The sequence below is a fragment of the Carassius carassius genome, chromosome 21, assembly GCF_963082965.1.
Source record: "Carassius carassius chromosome 21, fCarCar2.1, whole genome shotgun sequence".
Classification (NCBI taxonomy): Eukaryota; Metazoa; Chordata; class Actinopteri; order Cypriniformes; family Cyprinidae; genus Carassius; species Carassius carassius.
In genome coordinates, this window is record NC_081775.1 from 27,105,202 (window position 1) to 27,129,091 (window position 23,890).

General features: G+C 35.6%; 1 protein-coding gene across 1 annotated transcript; it reads right to left on the minus strand.

The window, feature by feature from the left end:
- Positions 1-692: 692 nt before the first annotated feature.
- On the minus strand, positions 693-11,248 carry LOC132097301 (scavenger receptor cysteine-rich type 1 protein M130-like). The gene is made up of 14 exons (XM_059502930.1): positions 11,239-11,248; positions 10,560-10,859; positions 10,124-10,435; positions 9,187-9,401; positions 8,018-8,321; positions 5,224-5,529; positions 4,453-4,749; positions 3,559-3,825; positions 3,011-3,292; positions 2,751-2,831; positions 2,347-2,427; positions 2,061-2,150; positions 1,428-1,580; positions 693-1,332 (listed from the first exon to the last, which is right to left on the minus strand). Exons 1-14 carry the CDS (start codon positions 11,246-11,248, stop codon positions 1,109-1,111), a joined length of 2,922 nt encoding a protein of 973 aa, XP_059358913.1. The 3' UTR covers positions 693-1,108.
- Between the last annotated feature and the right edge of the window lie 12,642 nt (positions 11,249-23,890).

Consider the following 23,890-nt stretch of genomic DNA (forward strand, 5'->3'; position numbering starts at 1 on the left):
GAACACCGAGCCGAGCCGAGCCAGATAACGAACAAAAGAATGAGTCGTTCTCGAGTCAAGAACCGGTTGCATTGGTTTTCGGATCACCAGTACTTCTTTCGGACAGTTCGATTCAATAAAAAGGTTGAAGAAAACGGTTCACCGGTTCTTTTGCGCTCATCCTAATGGCGTCATTGGCAATGATTGCCCTTGATTCAAGCCTTCGGTTTACCCGCGCTCATAAAATTAGCACAGAATCAGTTCAGAATCAATCACCAAAAGAACCAGTTCAGTTCAGACGCTCTGTGTGTCAGTCTGCTTCACACTGAATCACACATGCGCAGTATCATCAGCTCCTCGGTTCACGAATCGGATGCGTCTGACAGAAACGGTTCTTGACTCGAGAACGACTCAGTCTTTTGTTCGTTATATGGCTCAGCTCTGTGTTCATCTTCAGTTCTCTCTTCACAGCAGTTCAGTCAGTGTACTGTTTGAGTAAATGAATTACTCCGGGATATTGGTTTGTTTGAACTCAGAGGGAGTGTCAGCCACATTAAAAAAGTTAACAGCTTAAGTCATTTGTGGATTAATGCTTATTGGAGACGTGAACCGTTTAAAACGATTCAGTTCGATTTGGTGAACTGGTTCAAAAAGATCCGGTTACATCGAATGATTCGTTCGTGAACCGGATATCACAAACTGCTTTGTTATGAACTCTCTCACAACAGACTCGGAAGAGAAGACAATGCTGAATAAAGTCATAGTTTTTGCTATTTTTGGACCAAAATGTATTTTCGATGCTTCAAAAAATTCTAACTGACCCTCTGATGTCACATGGACTACTTTGATGATGTTTTTCTTACCTTTCTGGACATGGACAGTATACCGTACACACAGTTTCAATGGAGGGACAGAAAGCTCTCGGACTAAATCTAAAATACCTTAAACAGTGTTCCAAAGATAAACGGAGGTCTCACGGGTTTGGAACGACATGAGGGTGAGTTATTAATGACATAATTTAGATTTTTGGGTGAACTATCCCTTTAATATTCTACTGTTATGAGAACATACAATCTTATCTCTTATTAATATTAACTTAAAAGAACAATTTGGTCTCGTGGCTGCTTTATTACTCTGCTTGAGCGTGAACTTCTACTTCTGTGGTCAACAAATCTGCATCAGCATTTGCAAATAGACCAGCTTCTAAATCTGAATCTGCACCTTCATCCACGTCTACATCTACATGTGCTCGTGTGCCTGTCATGCCTGCATTTTCATTGGCTGTAGCCTCGACAGATATGACATCGTCATAGTCCTCCTGTTTCTCTGTCTCCACTTCATAGGTGTCCTGATCTGATGATACCACAAAGGAAAAGGTCAGCACCATTTCCATAAAGGCACACACACACACACACACATACAGTGAGGTGTAAATTTGAGTGATGTACCAAGAATGTTCTCGGGTCTCTTGGGAAGGAGAGGTATGTCGAGGTCTTCATCATGGTGGGTTTGAGAAGGAGAGATTTCTTTGGCTTGTCCCTCAATGTCATCATATTCTGTCCCAGAAGAATCCCTCTTTCTGTCATCTTCATCCTCCTCTCCTGCACCAAACATGATTTATTCTTTCATGAATATATATATATATATATATATATATATATATATATATATATATATATATATATATATATATATATATATGATTTTATTTATCTTTATTTATATATGAATCTTTGGTTGTAAAAATCACATACTTATTTTACATGATATTTTAGTTTATCAAACATAAAATAAAAAAACAATAAATAAATAAATAAATAAATAAATAAATAAATAAAAATCATCCGTTTTTGTTGATTAAAATTTGTCGAGATTAACAGAATTATTTTATGGTTTACTTTTACTTTGTATAGTATTAGTTTATTTATTTGGATGGATAAATGTGCAGGCAGTCAGTCAACAAAACTAAACTCAACAGATTAAGTAATAGATGGATTGACTGACATACATTGTGTTGAAATGAAAGAAACTGACAATTAAAAATTACCTGCTGTTATAAGACTAATATTTGAATATCTCACCTGACTTGTCCATGAGAGAATCCACATCCTGGTAGTCATCATTATCTAAAAACAATGCCTTTTCTTCAGAAAAACCTAAAAAAAAAAAAAAAAAATACAAAAATTATATGTGTATATATATATATATATATATATATATATATATATATATATATATATATATATATATATACGCCTGCCTGACACATAAATAATAATAATAACATTTTGAAATTAAGGAAAGCATTTGCTTATGTCTTGATATTTACAATGTTCAAAGTAATAATAATTAAATTGTACAGTATACCTTTGTCCTCTGTATCCATCTTATCCATTTCATTCACATCCGGGTTGACGTCTTTGCCATTTTTACTTCTGTAATATCTTACTGCAAAAACAGAAACAGTAGAAAATTACGCTTCTATTAATTCTACCGGTTATTATTTGATGTGTAGTGTGTGTAGTGAGACAAGGAGTGGGAAACACTGCCACCAACAGGTTAAAAACACGAAGACCCTTCAAATATCGCTGTGTAACTTCATTATGAAAAAATAATGTTTATTTGTAAATCAGAACAATGTCTTTCTGCATGGTCCAAGTGATACTCACAGGCTAAAAGTAGTCGTTTCCGATTTCTCCACATTAAAAACAAAATCAGCAACCCCAGCACAGCTCCTAACAGACCCAATATCAGACCCACTGAAGAATTACCTCCTTTTGGAGTATAACCTGCAGTTTGGGGAGTATAACCTGCAGTTTTTGTAGTATAACCTTCAGTATTTGGAGTAATTCCTGCAGTTTTAATGAAACAGTTTCACAGGTTAGAATGTTCATGGATCTTTATTAAAGTAAACTCACAGCTACTTAACTTCATGCAAGAAGGCAAGCAGCAGCAAAACAATTCCCAGAACAATAAAAAATGATTTTCTTATATTAAAGTGTATGGCATCTGTGTTTTTTTTATACCTTACCACAATTGATTTCAGCAGGTCCATGAGTGCATTTATCGTTTTTAAGATGGTGCATGCACTGAAAAATGTTGTAATGGGTTTCTGGGCAATCAATTTTCACCTTTATTTCTTTTTCTATTATCTGTTCTTCCAGCAATTCTCGACTATCGTTGCACTTAAGCACATCACAAAACTTCTTGTTATCATTCGTGGTCAGTTTTCCACAGACATATTCCCATCGCCCTTGATACTTGATCACAAGCTTCCCACCACACTTCTCAGTAGAGCTGAATTCAACACTATCTGCAATACAAATATAACTTCGGTCACTGAAAGTAAAGCACAGCTTATGACTAATGTGATATATGACTAATATGACTAATCTTTTTAATATTTCACAAAGTGCATCTATCTGCGAACATGAACTAGGAGGACACATGCATATGAGCAAACATGAAATGGACTAACATCCACAAAAACTTATGAAATGTTTAAAATTTCAACATCTATTCATTATTTAACTACAGTAACAGTCTTAATTACAGTCCAGAAATACATGTATGACTCACCTTTGCAGGCCACAGAGAGGATGTTCTTACAGCTGTCTTTTCTAGAGCCACACTGCCACACCGATGTCTCTATGCCTGTGCAGCTGAAATGCCAGGTATTTTTTTCTCTGGACTCTGTGGTCCAGCTGTAGAGTGCCTTACCACAATTGAGGCTGTCACATAACTTGTTGGACATCCCAGCATCCCACCGGGAAGCACAAACATGCTCTTTATCTATGAGCACCTCGCCTGTGCAGTTGTCTGAGAGCATCATTTTTGGAGGTTTACCTGGAGAGGAGTGAAATCAGACAATCAGATATTTCTGTAATGTGAGTCAAGTATTACTCTTTGTGCAGGGTTGAGAAAAATTCATCATTTAAGAACTGACTCCTGTTTGTTTCACTTCAGGATATTATAAGAGAATGACTGAACTGCAACCAAGGATATTAAAATAAATGATTAAAATGCTGCCATGTTGTTAGGGTCAATTTTAACATTCTGGGAAAAGACGTGTTTTTCTATTAATGTTTCTGTAAAAATAATAAGTTAATTTAGAGTTAATTTATTAAATAAAAATATTTATTTATATGATTTTTTATTTAATTATTTATTGTTTTATTATATTAGTTCCAAAAACTAGTAAAGCTTCTTGATATGTCTCCATATAAATGTATAATTAATTTGCAACAAATAAATAAGTGTTTCTCCACTATTTACTCCACTACTCAACTTGTTATTAAACTATATGTGTATGTGGGATTTTAGTTGCCCTGAGGTGCATTTTTACAAAAATTTATGGTTTAATAGAGTACAAGTTAAACAATGAGAATAATAAATATTGTCTTGGCAACTGACTGAAATAATAAAAAAAAGTGTTAGGGATGCTAACAAAAGGAAGAAAGAGATCATTCCTACGGTCACACTGGATGTTTAACTGCTGTTGATTCTGAGCGGGCTGATCATTGCTCTCGCATTCCCAAATATTCTTCTTCCCTGAGCATTTATAGGTCTTGTTCCACCACTCGTTTGTGTTTGTGTCTTTAGGGATGCTTGATATGAAATTTCCACACTGTAGATACTCGCACAGCTTTTGTCCTTCCTCTCTGCCCCATCCACTTGTGCTGACTGGAGTGGGTGTTTTCCTATCACGCAGAGCATATACTGGACCACTGCATTCGCCTTCCTTATTATAGAGGAGCAATCGTTTCCATTCTGTTACATAAAGAGCAGAAATATCAAAAACCTTGTATCACATGTGCAGGAGCAGAGGTCAAAGGTAAGAGGACTTGCAGAAACTACACACTTCATCTAGAGAATGTGGTAAAAATTCCCCTACGCATCTGACAACTACTTTAAAAAAAAGTTTAATTATATATAGGTGACTTGTCTGACTGCAATGGAGAACCTAACCAACCTTCTTGGCAAAGATGACATTATTACATAATTTATCTCTAAAATAATTGGTTCTTCATGTGCTAATCATGAAAACCCAAAGGCAAAGCACATTTGACTTATGATTACTTCAGGTTGTTACTCAAGTCATGGGCTGTTATGATTATTATCACATTCAGATAGACATCTAGTCACCTTGTTCATATGCATCTGTTATGACAACATGCTAACTAACTTTGGCTAAAGTGTTCGTACCTTTTGTTTTCAAAGGGATACAAAAAAAACAGTGAGTACCTGTGCATTTCAGATAGCCAACGATACATTCTTTCTCTGAAACCTCTTTGAGGTCACATTTGGAAACAGAGTTGGCATTATCCAGACATTTAATTCTTGATAGTCCTGTAGATTTAGATTCTTCTTGTGAAATCCAATCATGTTGGTCATTTATGCTCTTGCCACAAAATAGTTCCTTGCAGATTAAATTTTTAAGATTTGTATCAAGACTGTCTTTACAGATGGGTGTCCACTTCCCAGTGTAAAACAGTGACGCTTTTCCAGCGCATTTGTCTCTTGGATCATCCAGTCTAGCTTTGATGCTGTCTGTGAAGAGTGTGTCAAATAAATGTTTAATTTAATTTCTTTTTTTTCTAAAGCAATATTCAAACAACAAGGAGTTGCACCAAAGTGCTATACAGACATTAATAAAACATTTTGGTAAGGGAAAAATCACATTATAAAACAACAACACAAAACCACAAAAGCAATAAGACTCAACCTTCTACACTCGCAAAGGCTATAGAGAGGAAGTGGATTTTTAAGCGACTTTTAAATATGCCTAATGTAGGAGCAGATCTGAGATTAAGTGGTAGGTTGTTCCATAATTTAGGGGTAGCTACAGCAAAGGCCCTTTCACCCCAATTTCTTAAATTTCGTCCTCGGAACAAGCAAAGCCCCTTTGTCTGCAGACCTTAAACATCTAAGTGGCTTATAGACCTGAAGGAGCTCAGATAAATATTATGGAGCTAATCCATTTAGCAAAAATTAAAAGTTTAAAATCAACTCTGGCTTGAATGGGTAACCAACTCAAAGAGGCCAAAATGGGAGAGATGTGATCGTACCCTGGTGATAAAAAAATCTTTTTAATACAGTATTTGGCATACTTTTGCAATTTGCAAACTGAAGTAAAAAGACATTTTGAAGAAATGTTGTATTACATCACCAATGGATCCTCTGCATGAATGGGTGAATGGGTGCTATGGATTATTGTGATGTTTTTATCAGTTGTTTTTATCAGTTCTCATTCTGACGGCACCCATTCTCTGCAGAGGATCCAATGGTGAGCAAGTGATTTTTATGAAGAAACAAACTCATCTACATCTTTGAGGGCCTGAGGGTGAGTACATTTTCAGCAAATTTTAATTTTTGTTGGAACTATTCCCATTTTAGTCTTGGGTTTGACAATATGTCACACTTATAATTCTGTAGAAAGGGTAAAGAGCATCTTTTGACAAGCAGTCTTAAACTAAACAACAGTTGACATATGAAATATTAATGTGCTCTGTACTGTCGAAAAACTTTCACACACAGTTTAGTTTCATAGAGAGTACGTGTTATTTCTTAAAAATATAATTATATTTTCAGAATTACATCATTTAAAAACAAATCATAGTCTGTGGAGTAAAAGGCCCCCAGTTGGCAATGAGCAATTACTGTATTTATTCTGTTCTGAACATCAAATCCTTTATTTTTCCATCAGATGTATTCTAACTAGCTGGTTGATTTAAAATATTTGCATTTTATATTAAAAAATGACCTCAAGTTTTGCCTCTGGTAGCTAGTTATCTAGCCAGTTAGCATCAGCTAACAAAATAGTTTCAAATAGTTTCTTTAATTTTGTAATTCATTATTATTGATTATTTAAGCAAAAACTGTCTGATTTTGCTGTAATTGTTTATAGCAAATTGCTTTGTCAGATATGGGGGGCCTTTTGCCCCATAGATGTGGTAAAACAGCCTCTTGGTACAAAATTAATTTTTTGTTAAAAATCTATAATAACATATGAAAACTCTCTATATTTTTCATACTTTGTTTATAATTGATAGCATGGTCACTAAAATGATGAACACTTTTCTGAACACATTAAATTTTTTGTTCCACAGAAAGGAATTGCACAGTCCTTGGTTTCCCCCACTCTTCTCTACATGTTCACAATGTGCTGTAATTTGTTAAATCAATAATGTAAAATTTTAAATATGCAAATAATAACACTATCCTAAGGATATAAGCATTCAAAGTTTGCAGTTCGTCATTTCCGCCAAAACGGCTCAACGACTTTTTTGACGTCACATTGTACTTCTGATCAATCAAATGCTCTCTAGAATCCGAAGCGCCCGCCCCTGCACTACAGATAGACTGTGAAGCACCGGCTGAAATCGGTCACTTGTTCACAGTGTAGTATTTCCAGTACAGTGAATGGCTCCTAGTGCACAATGTAGGTAATAGAGAACGATTTAAACAGTGTAAATATTCTTTCGATTGGGGCAAATGAGGTCTGGTTTCACATTATTTCATGCAAACCGCGGTAGCACACACAGTCTGATCTGGACTTTGGCTCCGATCCAGAGACGTGATCGCTCGGAGCGGATCATATCCGCAAGTCTGCATATATAACAAACCTTTACAACTATACAGCCTCAGCATTATTATGAACACTATTTTGTTTTACTAAGAGTTTCATATTGAATCTAGGGGGTAATCTATTAGTCGTCATATATAAAGCAGAGTCAAGATTTTTGCAGATATAAACCAAAGCTATTGGCTATTTTAAAAAGGGGCGGGGCTGCTCTATATGTCCTGCCCTCTCTTCCTGTTTCAGTTGAAATTATGTCACCACATACAGTTATGCTGTGTGTTTCAAGGCACTTCAGGGGACCTTTAATTCAAACCCAAACTAAAGTATGTGTAAAACATGGAACAGAACACATTCTAAGCCTGAACAATTTTGACTGTGACAAGCCCAAAGTTCTGATAAATAAAGCAGGAGTTAACGTGAAGTTTTGGTCTTGAATGAAGCGACTGTTTACATTACCTCTGCATATCACGTGGGCTAGGGATTTGCAGGTGGGGTTTTTGTTTGGAATAAAATTGCACATGGTCATATTTTGTACATTTTCTGAGCAGTACACACTACTGTAAGTGGCAGGTAGATTATTTATCTGAAGTGGTAACTGGGCTTGAATTGGATTTCCACAGCCCAGGTTCCCACAGATCATTTTGGAGTCTTCATCTGTTCTCCAAGTGTTGCTGCAAACCCCTCCACACTTGCCATCTCCACAGACCTTCACCATTCCCCAGCATTTTTCTCCAAACGAGTTTTGAAGTGCCACTCGAGGCTCCTCTGTCTTTGACCCTACATGTGACATCAGTAAGAATACAAGCATTTTACACACAGAACTGTTAAAGCTACACTATGTAACTTTTGGCCTTCTAGAAAAATAAAACTACATGCATCTTAGCAGAAGATAATACGTTTTCAGGAAATTGGGGTTATATACTACTCAAAAAATTAAAAAACAAACAAAAAATAATTCACTACCCTCAATGCCATTGAAGAACGTTTATACACACAATTTAATTCAATTCATTTAAAATTAATCTATTTAGTTTTTAGAACACAATTTAAGTGGTTTAGGTTTGTAAAACTAAATTTTTATATGGGACCAAATTTTTTATATACTGGTATATTAATTTAATGAGGTTTATTTAATTTTCTTATGTTTAAACAATCTATTGCATTTATCATGATGCACAATGCATATATACAAATTAGAAAAGTACTGACTTTGCAATTGCAATTACTCAATGAGTGCCCACAGCCTAAGCACAGACAACACTCTTTCACACAATGATAACAACAAAATTCAAAATCATTACAGAAACTCCTCTAAATGTCCAACATTACTGAATATTAAACATTTACTCTTCTAATGCAGTCCCTTGCTAAGCATTCTGGGAACTAAAGATCCACTACCCAGTTAGTTATGTCAACAAAATTGATTTATGTGGTTTTAATACAAATTAATTATGCAAAATTCAAGTATAAATATATTAGGTAGAGTAATTAAATTAAGTTGGCACAAAATTTCCAAAAATCATGTTATTTAGTTTATATCATTTAAAATAATTAAACCTAAAAAAAAATTATACTTTTATAAGAGTAAGTTAAAAACAATAAGGCAATTCTGGTGACACATGTACTGTACCTGAACATGTGACTTTGGCATCTTTGGTGTTTTGCTCCGGTTCAAAGGAGAGCAGAGTTCCACACTGCATTGCTTTGCATGTGTCATTGGCTTTTTTCTTATTCTCTTCCTCTGGTTTTGCAGACAGCCAGACAGTCTTACCATCAAATTGCTTGATGAGCACTTTTCCCTTGCATGGAGAATCGCCTTCAAAGAACTTCAGTTCTTCCTCTGAGAACAAATAAAATGGATTTGTGGTTACTGCATGTTGCACAGGCAATATAATCAGAGTAACACCTTAGACTTTTTACTAAATAAGCAAAACTAAAAACTACTGGAATCATGGAAAGCATGTTAAAAATTATGTAAAAAAAAAAAAAGCTTAACATCAAACATAACTAAACATCCAAACATGATTGGTATTATATTACATTACAGGTTAAACTTTTGGAACAATTAAGATGTTTTAGAAATAAGTTTATTATGCTCAAAGATGTGTTTATTATAAAATACAGTACAACAATAATATTGTGAAATATTTGTTATTGCAATTTAAAATAGCTTTCCTACTTGAATATATTTTAAAATGTAATTTATTCCTTTAATTTTTTATTTTTTTATTATTTAAAAAAAACAGCACAAATGTTTTTAAGATTAATATCAAGAAGAAGAAGAAGAAGAAGAAGAAGAAGAAGAAATGTTTCTTGAGGAGAAAATCATCTTATTAGAATGATCTCTGAAGGATCACGTGACACTGAAGACCGGAGTAATGATGTTGAAATTTCAGCTATGCCACTATAGAAATAAATTACATATTCAAATAGAAAACACTTATTTACTTTATCAAATAAATGTAACCTCAATAAGAGACTTCTTTAAAAAAAAAACATAATGAAATTTTTAGTATTCCAAACTTTTGAGCAGTATGACTGGTGTGTATTATATTGTCTTACTTTGGCAAATGATTTCTATATTTTTCTCGGATTGAAGTGGTGTCCTCAAGCCAGTATTCTCGAAACACTCATGGAGCTTTGCTGAAGAGATTCCACACCGGACATCCCACAGCCATTGCAGTGTCTTTTCCCCTTCAGTGAAAAGTTGTCTATTTATTTTTGAGGATGCACCACAGTTTAGATGTTGACACACCATGTCTGAATTCATAGTGTTCCTTTCAGAGATAATGGGCCTCCATGAGCCTTCCCATTTCACCTCTACACGTCCAGAACAGCGACCCAGACCGTCACTCAAACGCACATCCAAGCTGCCTGCCGTTTATAGTAAAAAAAAAAAAAAAAGATTGATATGACATAGAGTTTATCAGTTATGGGTGATTCTGGTTGTCCTAGATTCTGAGTTCACTATAATTACCTGCAAAGCCGTCTTAGTTACCTGAACATATAACTTTGGTTCCCGTGCATGTTTTTTTCTCATGAATTGCCAGACAATGCCACAGTGACCGTTCATCGCCCTGACAAACAACATTACTCAGAAAACCATTAGAAGTTTTGGAGCCCTGTTCCACGAGCACTATCTCACCACAGCCAAGCTCTCGACAGACCACCGCCCCCATCTTTTTACGGGACTGAATTAAATCCTGATCACTGTAGCACACTTCATAGTTACTACCATTCACATCAATGGAAACATCTCCAAAACACTCTGCTGTGAAATTGTGGAGTTTCACGCGGTCTGTGAACACAGCAAATGTAATTGTTACAATGCCTTATAAAAAAGGAAAAAAAAAATCTAATACATTGTATTAAAAAATGTGTAGTTATAATTAAAGTTTTATAAGATAAGAATAAATATGTTAAACTAGACGTAAAAAACAAAAAACAAAAAAAGAATTCTGCAAATATTCTGTGACAGAAGGATGTCTTTTTTATTAAATAAATAAATTGTAAAAATAAATGTCATTATTATTACTATTAAACATCATTTTCAAATGAAGTTGTCTGTATTGTATATCTACGCATAAAAAGCACTTGATTTTGGTCATGTGATGCATTATTAAAAAAAATTATATTTTTAAATAAGGTTTGTTTAATAATCAATTTATGTTCTATACCACAATACATGTACATAAATATAATAAATATATAAAATAAATATAGATACTCCAGGAATTATTTTCACATTAGTTTAACTTTGAACTTGTGATTTCAACACACAATGTAATAATAATACTGTAATAATAATAATAATAATAATAATAATGCTAAATTTCAACACACATTAAAACATATTCATTTAACTTGAGATAGAGATAACCTAGTTATTATTAACATATGAAATCTTTTAATAATAATTACTTATATTTACTGATGTAATATTATTTAAAGCAAGAAACTCAGCATCACCTGAGCAGGTCAGTATGTCAGTTCCTTTTGTAAAGTTTCCAGTAGAACCACAGTTCAGTTGCGGACAGATGACTTCAGGCTTCACATTTGCTGACTGAACAGGATTCCATGATTTTTGTTTCACAGTTTTCTCTTGCACCAACCCAGAGCAAGCATTGCTGCCATCTCGTAGACTGAACCTCGTGTGATCTGTGTAATACAAGTATTTCTGTGTAAATGTGCATTTTACCTCTCACACCAAACATGGAAATACTGAGAAGTATTGTATCACCCAGGAGCGGTTTCAGCACCATTTCATTTACCCCAATCAGAACAACATACTCCATAGAGCTGTTTAATAATAGTATACACTCACTGCTGCAGATCACACTGGCTCGCTCCGGGCAGGCTGACCACTCCATACACTGCCAAGAGAACTTCTCATTGCCAACACAATTAAGCAATACATTTCGTTCGCTCTGTTGTTCTTTGAACATTCCAGGCTTGGGAATGTAATGAACATCTCCACAACCAAGCTCCTGACATATCTTGTTTGCTAAATAAATATACACAACAACAAAGAAAATTAATGCATAAAGTTTCAGCATCACTGTGAATACTAAAGCTTTTCTCAAATAATCTACTGTCAAAAAATAATTTACAAATGTAAAAATGACATCAAAAGTGTAGAAGAAACCATTATTAAATGACATGAAATCAAAATTAGTGTTCTGTGGATAGTAGTCTGTCTTACTCTGTGTATGTGTGTGTGTATGTGTGTGTGTGTGCGTGTGTGTGTGACACTACAAGTCAAGATTCACTTTTAAATACTTAAATAATTATAATTCATTTACTTCAATTGCATCAATCCACTAAACGACCAGTTGATTAAAAGTCATTGCAAAGATGGCTCTGAAAAGTGCTGTTATTTGCTTTGACATTACTTAGTTTTTTGTTGTTGTTGTTTTGTAATATAATTACATTTAGACATTCTCTCTCATAATTTGGTCAATAAAGAAAAAACAGCAAATAAAATAAACGTCTTGTTTTTGTCCACTTACCCCAGTTATCCTTACAGACCCCAATGATGCCGCTGGGTGTTGAGAACTCCACCACACCAGCACATACATCACGCTGTCCATTCAGATTCAAACTCAGTTTAACTTCTCCTGTGGTAAAAAGCTTGGCATCAACAATGTGTAGATTCATATCTGAACTTAGATGACAGGAATACAAACATAAAACATTTATATTTTTTATATATATATACTTAAAGGGATACTACCTACCCGAGCATTCAACAGCAACAAAACTACTACTATCACACTTTTCATTGTTACTGATGCCAACATAAGGGCATTTCCAAAGGCTCTCTTCTTTAGATGTGCATTTCACTTGATCCATCCAGTATTGTTGGGGCAGAGGTGGATCTTTGAGGGTCATGTCTACATCAGAGCGTGTATGATTCCCACACCCTATTGATTTACACACAACCTCTCCATTTTCCTTACTCCACCCGTAATGACACACCAAGCCCCACTGCTTCTTATCGCCATGATACACCTCCAGCCGGCCTTTACAAGGGCTGTCAGATCCGCGCAAAGCCACATTGAGACCTGCAAGAAATGTAAATTAATTAAATTGAATAAAATGAAATGAAATTTTAAATATATATATATATATATATATATATATATATTTATCTTATTTTGAAAGAGCAACACTTCTTTAGAATGTACTTTAAGGGGTACAGTACATCTTGAATTTAGGTTTTCATAAACAAAAACATACAACGACATATAAAGAGTACAGAAGTTATATTTGTAAATTAAAATATATAATATAATATTATGAGGGTCAAGGTGCCTCTTTTAACCTTATATGGTCATTGGAAAAATGTGGCTCTGAGTTCTGAGAACAGATGAGCCACATACTCTGCAGAAAGTATGTGTCTCTTATCTGCCCGTGGTTTTCAGCTCTGAAACTCTGGCAGGTTGCATGTTTATGCAGATTCTGAGATAACCCCGCTTCACATAAGCTTGAGTACGTTAACCACAGGTATAACTGTGCCTTTCCACACAGGGTTATGAAGAACATACGCTTGACACACAAACCACAGCGTGATCTTGGTTTTGGTCTCTTCGTGTCTAGAACATTAATTGAAAATTAATACACTGATCATCTAAATCTGAAGATGGAATCTTTACTCATGTAATGTGTTTTAAAATGCATGAATATTTATTTAATCTTACCTTTTTCGTTCCACCAGGTAGATTAAATAAATAAATAAATATTATATCACAAAGATGCGTTATCATGTACTAACATATATATTAATCATTGTAGCTGTTTTCATTTAGAATTAATGCAATTGGCTTTGATATTTCAGTATTGAATTTGTTAATTTATACTTAGAAAAGACAAGGAAAAAAAAGAAAAAAGAAAGATGTATTTATATGTTTTAGTATGTATGCGTATGTATAACCAAAACTAGATTTATTTATTTAGTTTTATTTATTTATAATATTTATAAAATATTACAGAATTATTATTTGCATTACAACACACATTACAACAATAAACATACATAAAATTAATAACAATTTTAATTTTTTAATTTTTATTTCTCTGTGCAACATACAGCATAATGTCCAAAACAAAGGTTATTTAAATAACTTAAGAAGTTTTAAGGCAGTCTAGTTGTAAAAACAGTCCCATCAGTAAGCACATTTAAATGATGACTTTTGGAAAGTTTTACTACCTATATATTATTATTTTTATTATTATAGTAAAAGTATAGTGTATATGTATTTGATTTCCTCTAAATAAAGTTACAATGTAAAAAAGTAACAATGTTAAACAATGGATAGTTTTATTATTTGTGAGAAATTTGCCATTTTATCGCAATGATTATGCCATAGATGGCCATATTTATTTATTTTTGATACACTAGATGCTCTGTTGAATATCTTAAACCAAGCTGGAGAACATCATCATCATCATCATCATCATCATCATCATCAGGTTTTAAATAATATCAGCTTCATATGTCTACACAGCTGTTTCTCCTCTTTTTATTCTTTTTTTTTTTGACAAAATATAAATTAAATAATGATACATAATGAAAAATGTTGCACTGAATTACAAAATATAAGCATTTTCATTAGCTGTCTCGTATTACTTTTGGTCACACATGTATGCCAAATAAATTATTTCCATCTAATGCCCAATTAACAGCAAAAGTTTACCATGAGCATGAAAACAGGGTCAGAATATGGAATTTGTTTTATTTATTAAATACAATTTCACTTGCCTTGAATAGTTGATATTTGGAAATACAGGAGCAGGAACCACATGATCGCAGAAAGAAGGACAGAGGAGAGGGACAGGGCAAATGCTGTACCTGCTTTTAAGGGCTCTGGGATATTACATCATTTTTTAATACAACTTCCTGTTCACTTTCTTCACCTGAGACCATTCATCCGCATTTCACTTGATTAAAAAATGCTTTGCATTTAATTTAAGCAATTATTTATTGATAATCTTGTCACGTCCAGATTTAAGGTGAGACACTACAGGCAAAAAAAAATTAAAAAAAAATAAAATAAAAAGGAATAAATTAGATTCTGGGGTTTTGGCTTTCAACTGCATTTTCTTATTATATATGTATATATATATATTTGCATCTGTATTCAGTTATAATACATACATACACCAAACATTACAGTTTTATTTCTATCTGTATCTTGGAGATTTTTGCAGAGGGTTTGTTCATATATTTGCCCGATTGTATTACAAAGAAATTGTTATACACACACACACACACACACACACACACACATATATATATATATATATATATATATATATATATTCTTGTTTGTTGACAGTATCTTCTGATTTATGGAGTGATATCCAAAATACCCTTTGTAGGAATTTTTGACTTTTGAATTTTTGAATTTTTGAAAGCCCTATCCTGGCGGTAATAGTTTCTCGTGGGAACGTCAGTGATATTCACAATTTACAGGGGGTAGTAAGTGATTTAATTGCCTTACGAGTCCAGGATGTCGGGTTTTTTCTCTCACCACCCCCGTAAAAAAATTACCTACATCTTTTTTGACAAACACCGAGATCGTAAGGTAATTTAATTGCCGTCCGAATCCACATCTCTGAGTTTACAAGAAGAAATCGATTCTAAATTCCGTGCTTAAACCCTTTTTAGCACTCCCGAGTACCGAAAGGTATACGTTAACTGATGAACTTCGGTGTAGCTATTTGCATACATATTTATTTATGAAATGCTGAAAAGTATTTAAAAGAACAATTGCTACTTCATAACTGCTCTGCGACTGGGAGCAAAAAAAGAAGAAAAGCACGCAAACATTCGAAATGGGTCTTTATTATGGCAACAGCAGGTATGGCATACAGTTTTAAAATGTGTATTATAGACGGATATATAGGCTACATAACTATCGCGTCATTTAAACAGGAGATTTAAATAATCAAATAATTAATAGGATTAGCCTATATGTTATAGGCTAATATATGCTTGGAATAAGAATACATTTTACATAAGTATTTTTAAAATGTATTTTACACAATAATAATAATACATTTTGTAAATAATATTTATTAATGTCATTAATTTATTTGAGCAGCGCGTTCCCAGGTTCATTACAAGACCTCACTCCTCCTCTGTGTAAAGATCGCCATCTGAATCCACGAGTTATCACTGAGGTGATATGTAAATTTATTTTTACTGACGTCCACTTGAAGTTAGCAAAATTAAATATGAATTTTGAGCCTGAACATATTTAATTATATAATACCTAATTTGCATAGCCTATTTATACATGACATTTCAGAAAACTTAGAGTACAATTTTTTTTATGTAATCAATCAACTGGGGAATTATATTTATTAGTAACTTTTTTATCCTATTCAGCTGGGGTGTCTTGCCTTTAAAAAAAAATTGGCACTGGTCACGTGTGTTTACATACTTGTGGATAATTGATGACAAATTTTTAACTTCTGGGTGAACTTTTAGGTTAAAGGGTTAGTTCACCCCCAAATTTTAATTTGTCGATGTTTTACTCACCCTCGAAGCATCCTTATTCTTTCAGACAAATCCAATCAGAGTTGTATTAAAAATGGTCCTTGCTCTTCTAAGCCTTGGAATGGGGAAGCTGTTGTTTGTTGTCGATGGTTCAGAAAACGTATAATAAAGTGTGTGCATCTTTAATAAAGTGTCCCTCACATGACTCCAGGGGGTGAATTAAGGCCCACTGTAGCGAATTCATGTGTTTTTGTAAGATAAATATCCAGATTTCAAACGATTTTCAAGGATTTATCAATCTGGACTTTTTAAAAGATAAAAGACGGGATTGTTTAAACCGACATATTTAGTTTCAGTTTGATTAATCAATACAAATGTGCTCTGATTTCGCAGTTGCAGAGATAGAGCCTTCATGTAATCTCACTCCACAATAATTCATGTTTCAAGACATGAGTCCCTCTTCCTCTCTTTAACTTAGCCTATATTAAGGCATTATGATAACTTGAATACAGCCATACTACATTCAAAATCAGATATGTTATAACTTATCACACTAAAAACTTGTCACTCATGAATCATAACATCTGTCTGCTGAGCCCTCATGAGTCGTGATAAGTGCGGTCTGTGCAGCTGTCGAGTTTACACCAGCACCTGCACAGTGTGTGTGTGAAGTTATGTTGTGATGACTGATATGATGCAGTAATGGCATAGTTGGGCATGTTTGCTAAACAATTAGCCTATGCAATTTATATTTTTGAAAACCGCGAAACCTTACGGTAGCCCAGTAGTGCACAACACAACAACATTAAAAAAGCAAACATAAGCTCACAACACAACGGCATTAAGCCACCACACAAAGACATTAAGGCACAACACAGTGACATTCTCACAACACAACGACATCAAGCCACAAAACAACGAAATTAAGCCACAACACAATGACATTAAGCCACAACACAAAAAAATTCTCACGACACAACGGAAATGCTCCCGACCACTGAGGCAGTGTTGTAAACTAAACACAGCTATTTCCACTAGAAATTGTCAGTATAATTAATTAATATATGTAACTTAAAACTTAATCGATTTTTAAATGAAAAACATGTTTTTATTGAATGTTTTGATGTCCTGATAAACTTAAAGGGTGAGTTCATCGAAAACTGAAAATTATGTCATTAATAACTCACCCTCATGTCGTTCCAAACCAGTAAGACCTTAGTTCATCTTCGGAACAGAGTTTAAGATATTTTAGATTTAGTCCGAGAGCTCTCAGTCCCTCCATTGAAACTGTGTGAACGGTATACTGTCCATGTCCAGAAAGGTAAGAAAAACATCATCAAAGTAGTCCATGTGACATTAGAGGGTCGGGTCAGTTAGGATTTTTTGAAGCATCGAAAATACATTTTGGTCCTAAAATAGCAAAAACTACGACTTTATTCAGCATTGTCTTCTCTTCCGTGTCTGTTGTGAGCGAGTTCAAAACAAAGCAGTTTGTGATATCTGGTTCGCGAACGAATCATTCGATGTAACCGGATCTTTCTGAACCAGTTCACCAAATCTAACTGAATTGTTTTAAACGGTTCGCGTCTCCAATACGCATTAATCCACAAATGACTTAAGCTGTTAACTTTTTTAATGTGGCTGACACTCCACTGACATATCCTGGAGTAATTCATTTACTCAAACAGTACACTGACTGAACTGCTGTGAAGAGAGAACTGAAGATGAACACCGAGCCGAGCCAGATAATGAACGAAAGATTGACTCTTTCACGAGTCAAAAACAAGTTGCATCACTGTTCGGATCACCAGTAGTACTTCTTTCGGACAATTCGATTCAATAAACCGGTTGAAGAAAACTGTTCACTGGTTCTTTTGCGCTCATCCTAATGGCGTCATTTGCGATGACTGCCCTTGATTCAAGCCTTTGGTTTACTCGCGCTCATAACGCACAGAATCGGTTCAGAATCAATCACCAAAAGAATCAGTTCGGTTCAGACGCTCTGTGTGTCATTCTGCTTCACGCTGAATCACACATGCGCAGTATCAGCTCCTCGGTTCTCGAATCGGACACGTCTGACAGAAACTGTTCTTGACTCGAGAACGAGTCAGTCTTTTGTTTGTTGGCTCGGCTCAGTGTTCATCTTCAGTTCTCTCTTCACAGCAGTTCAGTCAGTGTACTGTTTGAGTAAATGAATTACTCCAGGATATTGGTTTGTTTGAACTCAGTGTTGTGGATATTCTACTAATATTACAAACATGTGGGTCATTTTTGAATGGCTTATTCTGCAGTGGGTATAAACAATCTGGTCCCATTGATTTGGAAGCATGTTTCTTCTCCCCATTAAGACTGATTTCATTGAGTTTTCATGGTGTTTAAATCTCTGTTTGCCATGTGTTGTTCATATAGGAATTTACTTTAATAATGTATTTAATAATTTACTTACATTTATTAAACTACAAAACATTTAAATTTGTATAAGTTTGTAGAAAATAAGCAAAACATTTTTAAAGTACTTCAAGGTTGTGGATTTCAAAACTTGACCAATACACATTTGAGTCAAAATGATTTTCAAGTGCACCACAATGCAGTATACGATTATATACAAAAATAAAGTTTATAAAGACATTTTTACATTTTTTTACTATATTATGCATTTTATCTGATGGCGCTGCCCTGCTGGCGACATGGAGGAGGGCTCCTGCTGCAAATTGTTTGTCTACTCGTACTACTCGTTATGTCTCCGTTTATGTTCCCGTTTTACGTCGGTGTCCAGTGGGCACACTGTGCAAGATATACGGTGACAGTGACTCGTGCTCTAAACTGTTTACGTTATATATGCGACATGAGACAGAGGGGAATGGAGCGGATAGCATTGGCGTGGCTAATCCTGTCTGGCCAGTTCATCCAGTGTTTTGCGGATGGGATTATCAACCAGCTAACGTACAGCAGAACCGAGCTGCTGGCACTGCAAGACGGCGGAGTTCTACCATCGGCAGGACTACTCAACGACGTGCCCAGGGAGCTATATCGGCATCACGGCGCAGGCCATCGTCGCGATGGGAAGGCGAGGAAGAGGGGCAAGAGAGGCGGCGTGAGACAGCGCACTCGGAGGGCTAGTAAGTTACCGCTGCCTCAGATACTGCTTTGTAACTCCCGCTCCCTGAGAAATAAGCTGGATGAACTGCGTTTACTGGCCAGGGGTTGCTATGAATACCGTGAGTCAGGCCTAATGATTTTCACTGAGACTTGGTTTAGTAAAGATGTACCAGACAATTTCGTACAGGTAGACGGGTTTTCTCATGTACGCCTGGACAGAGACGCAAACTCGGGCAAAGTAGGGGGAGGAGGAGTATGTATTTATATCAAAGACAGTTGGTGCTCAAACATTGCAATAAGAGACACTATATGCAACCCGGACTTGGAGCTACTGTGTGTTACTTTACGTCCACACTACCTGCCAAGAGAATTTAGCAACATTTTTGTGTGCGCTGTCTATGTCCCACCAAGTGGGAATGCCAACAGAGCAGCAAATCAAATTGCTGACTGTGTCCATCGTCACCTACAAAACAAACCTGACGCCCCAATACTGATACTAGGGGATTTTAACCACAGCAGCCTGAACAAGAGTCTACCTGGTTTCTATCAATATGTGAAATGCAACACCAGGAAAAATAACATTCTTGACAAGTGCTATGGTAATGTCAGGGATGCTTATACAGCCAGAGCCAAACCTCCCCTTGCCAACTCTGACCACAATGCAATTCATCTGCTACCTTCATATCGGTCAGTCTTTAAGTCCAGCAAACCAGAAATCCGAACTGTAAAGGTGTGGTCGGACGATAAGATTGAGGAACTGAAAGGATGTTTTCTCTTGACAGACTGGGACGTCTTTTTCAAGGAGGCGGACATTGACAGGGCAACAGAATCCACAACTGCCTACATCTCCTTTTGTGTTGACTCTATCATTCCACAGAAAACTGTTAAGATATATCCGAACAATAAACCTTACATAACAAAAGATATTAAGGAGTGTATTAAGTGGAAAAAGTCTGCCTTTAAACTTAGTGATATAGATGGAGTCAAAACAGCTCAAAAAGAGCTAAATAAACATATGAGAGCAGCTAGGCTGCAGCACAAGGAGCGGGCAGAACAGGACTTGTCCATGTTCAACTCCAAGAAACTGTGGGACTCAATTAGAGGAATGACAAACATGGAGGCTAAAAGGAAGCCCCTGTTTGCTCAGGATGAGAGTTTAAAAGCAAATGCACTGAACCAATTTTATATGCGTTTTGAATCTGATAACAATAGGGACTGCTGTGATGTTTTAGATAATGTAAATTGTACTGTGAAGGACAGGATTTTTATAGATCCACATGCGGTAACCAAGGTTTTTAAATCAATGCACCTGAAAAAAGCAACGGGGCCAGATAATATGTCCACTTTTCTTTTAAAGACATTTGCAGAGGAATTGTCTCCGGTATGGCACCAGCTGTTCCAACTTTCTATTGATAAACATGTTGTACCTGAGATCTGGAAAAAGTCCACTATAATTCCAGTCCCAAAAAAGGCATGTCCTCAGGAGGACAACGATTATAGACCTGTTGCATTAACTTCGAATGTCTTCAAGGGCCTGGAACGACTTATGTTAAATGTACTTCGCTCAGAGGTGGAGCCAGTATTAGACAAATATCAGTTTGCATATACAAAGAAACGAAGTACAAGTGATGCCATATCAACTATAATGCACCTTACATTGAAGCACCTTGAATTCCCAGGTGCATATGCTAGACTGCTCCTTATTGATTTTAGCTCTGCTTTTAACACAATTCAGCCACATATTCTCCTAAGAAAATTAGCCCTTCTGAATGTAAATCCATTTTTAATCAGGTGGTACCACTCATTCCTTACTAAGAGGCCACAGCAGGTGAAGTTTAATTCCTCCTTATCAAATACAGAAATATGTAGTACTGGTGCCCCTCAGGGATGTGTCAGTTCACCATTTTTGTTTATTCTGTATACAAATGACTGTGTTAGTTCTGAGCCTAATCAATATGTGGTGAAGTTTTCGGATGATACAGCTGTTCTTAGTCTGCTCACTAAGAACTCTGACTCATCCATTCACAGAGATGCGGTGGACAGGTTTGTGGACTGGTGCGACAATCATAAATTACAGATTAACACCTGTAAGACTGTAGAAATGCTCTTTGATCCCAAATCAATTGGTGACCGAAGCCCTGTGACGATACATGGCAATAACATTACTCAACAAAATTCATGCAAGTACCTAGGCATTCACATTGATAGTGACCTGAGCTGGCAGACACAAGTAGCCACGGTCTGCGCCAGAATCCACCAGCGCCTCCATTTTTTACGCAGACTGCGGTTGTTTGGTGTCAGTAAAAACATAATGTTAATTTTCTATAGGGCAGCAATAGAGTCTATCTTACGGTATGGTATCACCAGTTGGTTTGGTAATCTGAGTGTCAAACTTAAATCACAGATTCTCTACCTGGTCAGAGTAGCGGGCAGGATTATGGGTCACCCCCCCCTTAACCCTCAGGAACTGTTCAACGAGGCTGTCCTTACTCAGGCAAAAAACATTCTAAATGACAGTTCCCATGTTTTGTGCAGCGAATACTCGCAGATGCCCTCAGGGAGAAGATACAGGGTCTCCTTATGTAAATACAACCGGTTCAAACATTCTTTTGTCCCAGTGTCAGTTAAGCTCATTAATGAGCAAATGTAGGGAGGTTTTTACCAGAACTGTAACATGTACCAGCATCTTTTTAAATTCGTACCAGTATTTTTAATATGTATAGCATTTGTAGTGTGTTCGAATGTGTATCAGTACTGTATTGTGCACCGCACTTTAACATGCACCAGCACTTTATTGTGCATTGCACTTTAAATGTGTAATTGTAATTGCAATGTACTTCAAGTATTGAAGCTCTGATCCTCTTGCACTTTGGTCCCCATCTGGTTGCCAGTTATGTACCCTCCCCTTTGTTGGATGTTTTATGTTTTATGTAGTCTATATGTTTTATGTCTGCCTATGCAGCAGTACCCTGTCTCTAAACCAAATTTCTCCCAAGGGAGACGAATAAATGAACTTGAACTTGAACTTGAATCTACTAAATGTATAATTTTTGGGGCAAATAAATAAATAAATACAGAGATTAAGAATGTTTATATTTCAGTTCAAGTGAGCATAAAAAAAACATTCAGCTTTCGTTTTGTTATTAAAAACATTTTTTGAATGATTGAGTAAACGATTAAGAATGACACAGAATAATCATCATACATTTTATTATTGCACAACAGATACATTTTGGCAAAGTTATTAAACGACACATTTTAAGGACTCTTATGTCAAATAAGAATATTATAAGACTGCTTAATTGTTGTAGGCTCATTTGGAGCATAGCCTACCTCAGGTAAATCATTACGACAATCACTAACCATGACACAATCAGAGCCGGATTATCCATAAGGGCACTTGGGCCATTGCCCAGGGGCACCAACCATTTACAACAACTATGGGGGCACCACATGATACAAGCTTTAAAAATATATTAAAAGACCATACTTAACTCGTTTATGAACAGTAACTTAACAACAATAATAATAATAATAAATTATAAATAAATAAAGATTACATGACCACTATCAGTCCCCCCCTTTCCGTCCCTAATCTGTCACATGTTGTGGAGTTGGTCCACAACATGTACGCGCAAATGTGTAATTTTTTTTTAACGGCTACAGAAAGTGAATCAAAATGGACAGACGTCAATTAAGTGGTTTTGCAAAAAGGAAGTTAAAGAAAGACAAGGACGCTAGACGTTAAGCTACAATTCAAAATGTTCCAGGGATCGAAAGTTTTTTTTTTAAACGAGTGAAGAATGAGTTCAGGACGACAATGACACAGAAGCGATTGACTGCACTCTCCCTGTTTACCATTGAAGTTAAAGTTAAAACATTACCGTCTACAGCCGCGAGAGGGTGCTCTATGCTGCTCTGTGCTCCTGTAGTCTACCACTGAAAACATAGAGCGCCCTCTCGCAGCTTTAGACGGTAATGTTTTCTCTTGGTTCATGGTTCTAAATAAATGCGACTTATAGTCCAGTGCGACTTATATATGTTTTTTTTTTTTCTTTGTCATGGCGTATTTTTGGACTGATGTGACTTATACTTAGGTGCGACTTATAGTCTGAAAAAAACCGGTAGTTGGACAAGTTAATAAATTACATTTGAGAAATCACCTTAATTATGACTGAAAGGGGGATGGGGGGTTGAGGTATAGTGCCCAGGGGCACCCCACTGTC

Coding starts and splice junctions, on each gene's coding strand:
- LOC132097301 (XM_059502930.1), bottom strand. Junction 10,436..10,559: donor AACCAAAGTTATATGTTCAG/GTAACTAAGACG, acceptor TATAAACGGCAG/GCAGCTTGGATGTGCGTTTG. Junction 4,750..5,223: donor TGGCTATCTGAAATGCACAG/GTACTCACTGTT, acceptor TTTATGTAACAG/AATGGAAACGATTGCTCCTC.